This window comes from Blastomyces dermatitidis, assembly GCF_000003525.1.
Source record: "Blastomyces dermatitidis ER-3 genomic scaffold supercont1.7, whole genome shotgun sequence".
Lineage (NCBI taxonomy): Eukaryota > Fungi > Ascomycota > Eurotiomycetes > Onygenales > Ajellomycetaceae > Blastomyces > Blastomyces dermatitidis.
The window spans coordinates 1,151,379-1,161,235 of NW_025544780.1; the positions used below are offsets into that span (position 1 = coordinate 1,151,379).

General features: G+C 45.5%; 3 protein-coding genes across 3 annotated transcripts; 2 read left to right on the forward strand and 1 right to left on the reverse strand.

Annotated features, from left to right (window-relative positions):
* Positions 1–106: 106 nt before the first annotated feature.
* On the forward strand, positions 107–4,911 carry BDCG_06684 (chromosome segregation protein Cse1). The gene is made up of 8 exons (XM_045422438.1): positions 107–383; positions 444–754; positions 819–989; positions 1,062–2,386; positions 2,453–2,535; positions 2,601–2,904; positions 3,008–3,187; positions 3,253–4,911. Exons 1-8 carry the CDS (start codon positions 314–316, stop codon positions 3,701–3,703), a joined length of 2,895 nt encoding a protein of 964 aa, XP_045278076.1. The 5' UTR covers positions 107–313; the 3' UTR covers positions 3,704–4,911.
* Positions 4,912–5,022: 111 nt separating this feature from the next.
* BDCG_06685 (transsulfuration enzyme family protein) lies at positions 5,023–7,383 on the forward strand. The gene is made up of 2 exons (XM_045422439.1): positions 5,023–5,305; positions 5,413–7,383. Exons 1-2 carry the CDS (start codon positions 5,147–5,149, stop codon positions 6,451–6,453), a joined length of 1,200 nt encoding a protein of 399 aa, XP_045278077.1. The 5' UTR covers positions 5,023–5,146; the 3' UTR covers positions 6,454–7,383.
* BDCG_06686 (uncharacterized protein) lies at positions 6,312–8,685 on the reverse strand. The gene is made up of 2 exons (XM_045422440.1): positions 7,789–8,685; positions 6,312–7,133 (listed from the first exon to the last, which is right to left on the reverse strand). The coding sequence occupies exons 1-2, from the start codon at positions 7,957–7,959 to the stop codon at positions 6,714–6,716; spliced, it is 591 nt and encodes a 196-aa protein (XP_045278078.1). The 5' UTR covers positions 7,960–8,685; the 3' UTR covers positions 6,312–6,713.
* Between the last annotated feature and the right edge of the window lie 1,172 nt (positions 8,686–9,857).

The window sequence follows — 9,857 nt, forward strand, 5'->3', positions numbered from 1 at the left end:
TGGCTCGATCAGGACTAGTGTCATTTACACTCACCGCCTTCATTGCCCCTCCTCGCTGACATAAGCCAAAAAAGCTGCCCCAGCGGGGCCTAGCAACGAGAAAAAAACATCCCGCAGTTGCTAGAGAACCTCCGCAGGATACAAAAAGCTAGAAAGCCCTTCCAAGATTTTCCCCCCCTTTATTTATAGTGGCAGATCTATTATAAAGCTGTTTCTTGGAAGTCTTATTGCTCTCCTTTTTTACCCATCTAACATCAATTACCCGCCCCTTTCGTTCGGTTTCCTACCAGGAGCTCTGCTCATCCCTGCAGCCATGGCTGGTGATATAGGACCTCTCTCACAGCTTCTTGAAGCAAGTGTGGACCCAAGACAACACAAACAAGGCAAGGCCTCCATGTCAGGATATCAAATATGCTCTCTGTTCTAATGTTCTCTAACTACAGCGGAGGCAACACTTCGTCAGGAGGAGGCAAAACCTGGCTTTTCCATTCTCCTACTACAGATTACCGCTTCCGCTTCTACTCCCTATAACACCCGTTTAGCAAGCGCATTATGCTTCAAAAACTTTATCAAGCGCTATTGGACCGATGAGGATGGCAACTATAAGCTTCCGCTCGACGAAGTAACCACAATCAAGCGAGAACTGATCAGCTTAATGATTTCCGTACCTGCAGGCATCCAGACTCAATTGGGCGAGGCCGTGAGCGTAATAGCTGATAGTGACTTCTGGGAAAGATGGGATACCCTTGTGGATGTATGGAGTAGCATCCGTTCTTCTAAGGAATGGGAAATGCCCGCATGCTTACACGACGTCATAGGATCTGGTTTCGAAATTTTCACCCGACAATCCCGTTGTGAATATTGGTGTTTTGCAGGTGGCACACTCGATTTTCAAAAGATGGCGACCCTTATTTCGGTCGGACGACTTATATATTGAGATAAACCATGTCTTAGGGAAATTTGGGAATCCATATCTGTCCCTGTTTGAGGTATTACCTATCTATAACCCTACATTCGTAGAATCTTCATGGAAATGCTGACCCGGAATATCATCTTTAAAGTCGCTTGATACCTTCCTAGAACAGAACAAATCCCATAAGGAACAGCTTACTCAGGGTTTCACACAGCTCAATTTGATGATAAAGCTGCTTTATGACCTATCTTCCCATGATTTGCCGCCAATGTTCGAGGATCACCTTTCAGCAATAGCCACCCTCCTGCTAAAGTATCTGGTATACGATAACACGCTACTCCATACAAACGATGAATCGGAAGCAGGGCAACTGGAGTTTGTAAAAGCTGGAATCTTCCAGGTTTTGACGCTCTATGTACAAAAGTATAGCGATGTATTTGGAAGCCATGTTCAACAGTTTATCGGGAGCTCCTGGAACCTTCTCACGACGATCGGAGAAAATACAAAATATGACATATTGGTTTCCCGAGCCCTCCAGTTTTTGACTTCTATTGCGAGAATTCCAGAGCACGCTGTCGCATTCCAAGACGAGAGTACCTTGAGTCAAGTCACCGAAAAGGTCATCCTTCCTAATATCAGCCTGCGTGAGTCTGATATTGAGATGTTTGAAGATGAGCCAATTGAATTCATCCGCAGAGATCTAGAGGGCTCAGATAGTGATACGAGGAGGCGGGCTGCTACGGATTTCTTAAGGCAACTGCTGGAAAAATTCGAACAATCGGTCACAAAAGTTGTGACCCAGTATGCGGATCATTACCTCGCGGAATATAACAAGAACCCATCAGAACAGTGGAAAGCGAAAGATACTGCAGTCTATCTATTTTCGGCTATAGCGGCGAAAGGCGTTGCCACCGCCAGCCACGGAGTTACAAGCACTAACAGCTTGGTTAATATCACTGATTTCTTCCAAAAACATTTGGCATCTGATCTGGTTGCAGAAACTGGTATACAGCCGATTCTTAAAGTGGATGCCATCAAATACCTCTATGCATTCCGGAGTCTGATAACAAAGGAACAATGGCAGGAAGTCCTGCCCCTTCTGGTGAAACATCTTGGTGCGTCGGAATACGTCGTGTACACATATGCCGCTGTGGCAGTGGAGCGGATACTATTCCTTACGGATGGCAAGGGTCAACCCGTCATCCCGCCTAGCTCGATTACTCCCTTAGCTGGAGACCTTCTTGAACACATCTTCCGATTAATAGAGAAAGACCCAGCTGCACCGAAAGTACAAGAGAATGAGTTCTTGATGAGGTGTGTCATGAGGGTACTTATCGTTATCAAGGAAGCTGTCGTCCCGCTGACGGACAGCATCTTACGGCACTTCATCACTATCACTCAAATTATCAGCACGAACCCGAGCAATCCAAGGTTTTATTACTACCATTTCGAAGCTCTGGGTGCTTTGATTAGGTGAGCATCCCAATATGCCGTTTGAAGATGCAAGTTTGAATTAGCTAACAGTATATATCATGGCAGATTCGCTGCACCAGCACAGCCAACGAAACTCGAGGAGGCGTTGTATCCTCCTTTTGTCGCAGTTTTACAGAACGACGTGCAAGGTGGGCTTTTTCAAAAATATCCCGAAATATCAAGACCCTTTGTGATTAACTAGTACAATTATCAGAGTTCGCTCCCTATGTATTCCAGCTTCTGGCGGCATTGCTCGAGACCAACCCATCCGGGACACTCCCTGAGTACTATCAGAACCTAATCACTCCAATAATCATGCCAAACATGTGGGAGTCGAAAGGCAATGTTCCAGCCCTTGTTCGCTTGCTATCATCGATTATCCCGCGTGGAGCAGACTCCATTACGAAAAATAATCAAATTGAGCCCATTCTTGGTATTTTCCAGAAGCTCGTCTCATCAAAAGCGAATGAGAGCTATGGTTTTGATCTTCTTGAGAGTGTCATTGCTAACTTCCCTTCGTATGTCCATTCTTCTTCCTTTCGTCTTATAAAATCCCACCTTGGCTCTGGTTGTACGTTACTGACTGTCATTCCTTTTCTCTTTTGCTTTTTTTCCGACTAGAACACTGCTGGAGAAATACTTTGTTTCTATTATCCAAATAATCCTCACCCGCCTCCAAAACTCCAAGACGGAAAACTTCGCTCTCCGTTTTGTTCGATTCTACCACTTCATTTCTGCCAATGATGCCAAGGGCTACAGCGCCGATTTCTTCATCCAAGTGACAGAGAACATACAATCAGGGTACGACCACTACGTTCTCATTGTCCCTTCCTGGAATGCTAACATTCCTACCCCCCACCTCTTAGCGTTTTCACACCGATTTATCTCAACATAATCCTCCCCGAAACTCAAAAACTCGCGCGCCCTCTCGACCGAAAAAGCGCCGTGATCTCCTTTACAAAAACACTCGCAACCTCAGAAGCTTTTGCCTCCCGTTACAAGAAGGGGTGGGCATTCACGTGTGAAGCACTACTAACGCTGCTCAGCCAACCTCCCCTCCCAGCCACAAAGGACGACATCATTGCCGAAAACGACGTAGAGGATATGGCGTTCGGCGTTGGCTTTACGCAGCTGAACACCATCCGGCCGACAGCTAAGGATCCGTGGCCGGAGGTTCCTGGGCCGCAGTATGGTGTGTGGGCTGGGTCGTACTTGAAGGAGGCGGATAAGAAGCATGGAGGGAAGATTTCGAACTTTGCGCAGGAGAGATTGAGCCCGGAGGCGAAGGCGGGGTTGGCGGCGTATATTGGCGGGTGATATTTGGTATCGCGGGGATTGGAGGTGGAGGGGAAAATTTCGGAGGGGCTATTTTGATTAGATGAATTGATCCTGAGTTAAGGGGGCCGATGGGTGGGACGACCTGATGAACATGAGGCTGGGTTAAACGTAAGAGGGATATAATATTTTCACAGCTTGCTCATCATACTCTGAGAGACGTAAGAGAGACGTAAGAGAGTTCTCCTTACACATGTGCGGAATATAAGAATATAGCATCACATATGCTTAACCGGTAAATTTTGTTTTCTCGCCGTTTACGCAAAACACAGAATCAGATGATAGTGTTCTGACGAGGTTGATGATGCCTTTCAATCGGCTCCACGGTAACTCTGCAATAAACTCTCCCGTTTCTCTTTTATTTCAAATACTTAGGCCTGACAGGTATTGAATGAATGTATGATACGATTCCAGTTTGGAGAAAGAGAGCCGGAAAGGATAGATAGGATAGCATATCATGAGATATATCAACAGCGCATAGACACAAATATCCCCCACGGTTTAGCCATCCCATTCTACAGCCCATAAACCCCATCCCACCAACCCACCCCACCCAACTGGCTATATCACAATGCATGGAAAAACATCCACTCGTGAATCATGCTGGCCCTTCCCATCCATTCCTTGCTAAAATCAGATAAACCTCCCACCAATCCCATCATCCCTCCACATTTCCCAACATCCAAGTCATTCGTTACATGGTATATCCGCATCCGTTTAACGGGTCCAGGGATAGGATTAGGGGGCCCGCTGAGCCATCGATCAAGAAAAGGGCCAACGAAACAAAAATGCAGAACCACCCCCCGTTGTAAATCAGTTTATACGGGGCAAGACTAGGCAAAGTAGCGAACAAGGTGGGGGGTATTGTTAGTTCATGTATGTACTATTCTTTGCATGGAACAAAAACGAAAAACCAAGAGCGAGAACGAGAACGAGTGGTCTTGAGGTAGAAAAGATGCGTATACTCACGGCACCGCAAGAAGTGCACTTCTTGACTTCTCCGGCGGTGGTGGCTCCGCATTTTGGGCAGTTGCCTTCGTGCATGTTGAGGGTTTGGAGTTGGTGGTGGTTTTGGTGGGAGGTTTTCGTTTTCGTTTCTTTCTTGCTTTCTTGTAGATGAATGGATGGGTGTGATTTGTGTAGAATGAGGTTTGTATGGTCTGTTATGGAGTGACGGGAGGAGGAGGAAGTATTTATAGCCCGGCTGATATAGATGGCTAAGATTGGCGGGGGCGGGGGAGGGGGAGGGGGAGGGGGAGGGGGAGGGGCAGAGAGAGTATTTAACTAAACGACGGTCAGCTGGGCAATGGGAGACGGAGTTATAATATTTACACCAACTCATGAAGAGGTCTGGCTTGCTTCATCCGCATACAAAATTACTAGGCCTCACAAATCCCAATTCTATAATACCTAGACCCTATCAAAATGGTTCTATCAGACGATATCCATCATCCGTCGACTCGAGCAATCCATGCGGATGATGCATTGAATTTGGTGGACGATGTTGCACCGCCAATCCATCTGTCCACCACGTTCAGATTCCCCGATGACCCAAAGCAATTGGTCCCTAGTGAAGACCCCATTGTAAGTTATATATTAGTCTCCTGTGCTACCAGACAAGCTAAAAATAAAATGAAAATAAAGAAGTAAATAGATAGATAAAAGGGACAAGATAACTTATACATATCCAGGCCGACTTCAACGGCAAAAACTATGTATACTCTCGCGTATTTGCGCCAAACGCAACGCGCTTCGAAGCCATCTTGTCATCCCTCCTAAATGCCCCCGCAGTGGCCTATTCCACTGGCCTGGCAGCTCTGCACGCTGCACTGGTCCTCCTGAACCCGCGCCACATATCAGTGGGCGACGGGTACCACGGCAGCCATGAAGTGATTGCTGTTATTTCCCGTCTCTCCGGGCTCCAGAAACTGGCCCTCGACTGCCCGGCCAAGAGCTTGGAGGTGGGGGATGTGATTTTGCTCGAAACACCCGTTAACCCGCTGGGCACGGCTTTCAATATTGAAGAGTATGCTAAGAAGGCGCATGAGCGCGGTGCTTATCTTATTGTAGACAGCACGTTTGCGCCGCCGGGGCTGCAGGATCCGTTCCTGTGGGGCGCGGATATTGTGATGCATTCTGGCACAAAGTATTTGGGCGGGCATAGTGACCTTCTCTGTGGCGTGCTGGCGACCAAGAATGCAGAGTGGGTAAAGCGGCTCTTTGAAGATCGCGCGGCCATGGGTAGTGTTTTGGGAAACCTGGAAGGTTGGTTGGGCGTTCGAAGCCTGCGGACGCTGGAGGTTCGTGTGCAGCGAGCCAGCCAGAGTTGCGCGGAGTTGGTATCATGGCTCCATGGCGCGTCGAAGAAACGAAATACACCGCAAACCGAGGACGATGAGGACATTTTTGTCCGGGCTGTTGTTGAGAAGATATATCACGCCAGTCTACAGAAGGATGAACCGTGGTTGCAGCGGCAGATGCCGAACGGCTTCGGGCCTGTATTCTCCATCGTGCTGCGGACTCCATACTTTGCTCGGAGGTTACCCAGCAAGCTCAAACTATTCCACCATGCCACTAGCCTTGGTGGAGTGGAATCTTTGATTGAGTGGCGTGCAATGTCGGATCCTAGGGTTGACAGGGGGCTGCTGAGGATCAGTGTTGGTTTAGAGAATTGGGTGGATTTGAAGAACGATTTGCTGCAGGCGTTTATATCAACCATTACGGAGCTATAAGGGCGGCGCGGCAACTATACTTCTGCTTGTTGTAACTTAATAGGTCAAGATTGCTGCATCACATCTTGAGTTGATGATATCTGAACATTTGGTGGGATCTCATTGCGCTATAAGTACCATACGCCACGCCATGTAGTTCTCGGGAAAAGGGGAGAAAATAGTAATACAGCACAGTTATCAAAACTCTATATGTGTCCAAACCTTCACAAATCAGCGCCCGCGCTCAACGTTATTGGAACTCTCCCCGTCCCTCTGCTCGCCTATACCGTACCCTCCTTATCCAATATCACCCCTTCTTCAGACCACCTCTTCCCCCGCCCTTCTTCCACCGCATCCGACTCCGTCAACTCCATTTCCACCTCCGCTTCCCCCTCTGCCTTCCCCTCCACTTCCCTCTCCCCTTCTTTCTCTCCCTCCACCCCTAATCCTCTCATCCTCTTCTCCTCCTCCAACTTCCTATACTTCCTCTTAGCCTTCTTCTCCCTACTAGCCTTCCTCTTCCTCTTCGTCTCAGCCTTGATAGCCGCCCGACTTTTCTCGCCCTTGAGCTGCAGCTCCACTTTCTCTGCAAGGATGCCCATGGCGATCTTCTGGTTTTGCGTGCGCGATCGCGTCGCCTGGGATTTGACGACGATGCCGGTGGGTTTGTGGATAAGTTGGACGGCGGAGTTGGTTTTGTTCTATGTGGTGGGTTCATTAGAATGGAGGGAAAGAAAGTTGAGACAAAAAATGATAGGATATTTTTAATATGGGGTATATATATATGTCAAATACAATGTTTCAGAAGGGTAATCGGGGGAACGGTGATAGGGGTGCATGGGATAATAACTGATCCGCATATCCTTTGCCTGGCCGGTCGACTCGCTTCCTTGGGGTTCAGACATATAATGGGACCCCCCCCTCCCCGAAGCGACAAAATTAGGGAATATATATCGGAGCATATATATAATATTGCGACAAGCGCAATATCCAATTGGTCCGTTGGAATAATAGAAATCAAGATTGAAGCGTATCAGATGGGTGGCAATAGTGTAGCGGTACCAAGGGCAACCCAATCAGGGCTCAAGTAATGGAAAATAGAATCATGCTGGAGCCAGAAGAAGAGCATCCAGTAGGAAATGAGTGATACCAATTCAAACAAGCATGGGTGTACCAGAAAGGTACACAGAAACTCCAAATGGCCAAACATTTCGTCTATAAACTATCGTCTATAAAACGACAGAAAAAGTAACAACTCATTGCCTATAAACTCCACAAACAAAAAATTCAAAACAAAAAGAAAACAACTAACGAGCAAAGTAACGATATAGAAAGGAAGGATATATATATACTCACAATAGCCTGTCCTCCAGGACCTGTTCCCTTCAGATAGCTGCCGGTGACTTCTGACGGGTCTAGCTTCGGGCGGGGTGGCATTTGCTTCACAAACAGCCGGCAGCAGTGCGAGAACAGCCTCAGTATGCCATTTGGTTGCCACCATTGCGGTCTTATTCTCCATAGAGACATAGCTGTGTGGCGGAGAGCAGCACCTTGCTGGAAGGTGCTGGAGGGAATCAGAGCTCCCTTACGGTTTACGCATCAGAAGGGTGTGTATAGTGAAACACCTTTGAGGGGAGGAGGAGAACCAACCTGCGAGTTTTGAGGCAGATGATAACTATCTATTAGATACAACACTGGAAGTATCTTTTCTGCCGGTTAGCGGGGCGCCCAGCCCGCCGAGCCCCGCGATCATTGGCCCGCCTTGTGTGCCATGCCTGTTGGGGTATCGCCGTTGCCGCTTCGGGGATGGCGCCTGCCTCGCCGCTTTTGTGCCATCTCACGTTGCTCCAACGCCGCCGCTCGATCTATAAAAACCCGGCCTTGCCCTTGGTTTTATAGTTTCGACAAAGACAAGTCTGACGAGGCAGAGCTGGAAGGTGCACAGCTGGCGCGCGAGAGGCTGTGAAACAACCCAGTTCCTCTATGTTGGGGGATTCCACACCGATGCCTCTTTCGATTGATGATGGGCCGCAGCAGGGATTGCAGCGCCATCGATGCACCTTGAAATCATGAATTTGGAGATTCGGAAGCATCAACCCACGGAAGTTGCATCAGTGATCTTCTAGGCAGTCGTGGCGCGCGTGTGGAATAACTTAATCTGAATATAGTGCCTCGGAGTTTCCACTCATTGTTCAGGGGAACAACGAGGTTGGGTTTCAAGAGGTCTCGTGGCGTCGTTGGGGTGGCACAATACCATTCCAGAAAAACGTAGGCTGATTATACGACCGGGTTATGGTTGTTCCGCCGTGCCAGTCGCCGACACTGTCGCCGAACTGTAAAATATAATATAATGATGAATTAGCTGTGGAATCACTGTAAATGAGTTATGAACAGAACAAAATCATCATTGTATTGACAATGTTACTGATTCCTATCTATATAATCACTAATTCTAAAAAATGTCTCATTTACTGAAATTATTCTCTATTAAAAATCTGTCATATCTCTCTGTAATTTCTTCTGAATTCTCTGAACTATCTCTATATTATTGTTATCATTTTCTATCATATTCATATCAACATTTATTTCAGAGAATTGTAAAGTGATATTGAAGTTTGTAAAGAGTCAGTGTCAATGATCATTTATCATTTAAGAGAGAGAATTTCAGAGAAATTGAGAGTTATACATTTATTCATCTATATCATTATCAACTTCTGTATAAATCTGAGAATCATTTTATCAATTCTAACTTACTTTTTCACTGAGAATGTTGAGAGTTTCAGTACTGCTTATAGCCAGAGAATCAACTGAAGTTGAAAGATTGAAGAAGAAAGAGAGAAAAGAATTAACAGCAGCAGTAGAGATATCAGTGAGAGAGATAGAAAGAGAATTATCACTGTTATTAAATTTCTCATTACTGTTACTACTATCACTGACTATAACTGAATTCTTATCAAGATAATCTATAAATCTCTGAACATGCTTCATTATTTTATACATCTTAATAGTAATATAACTAGCTTCAGTATTGATATTATTTATTAAATTTATAAAATTCTTCATCACTGATTTTTATTCTTTAATATAACTGACTATTATTCTTAAAAGCTCATGATACACTCTAAGCTTAATAATTTCAATATTAAGTTTTATCTTTTTAATTATGATTTTCTTCTTTTCTACAGTAACTTTTTTCTTTATAATTTCTAATTTTATTCTTTCAATATTCAACTTAATCTTCTTAATCTTAATTTTAGCTTTTTCAGTGATACTGATAATAATATTCAGAGCTTTCAGAGTAATAGTGATACTCTTTATATATTAAGCTTTCACTTTTTATTAGTAAGTTTTGACTTTTTTAATCTATTTTGAAAGATTCTTCACTAATTTTAATATAGCTCTCTTTATTGTTTTCTTGAAATTAT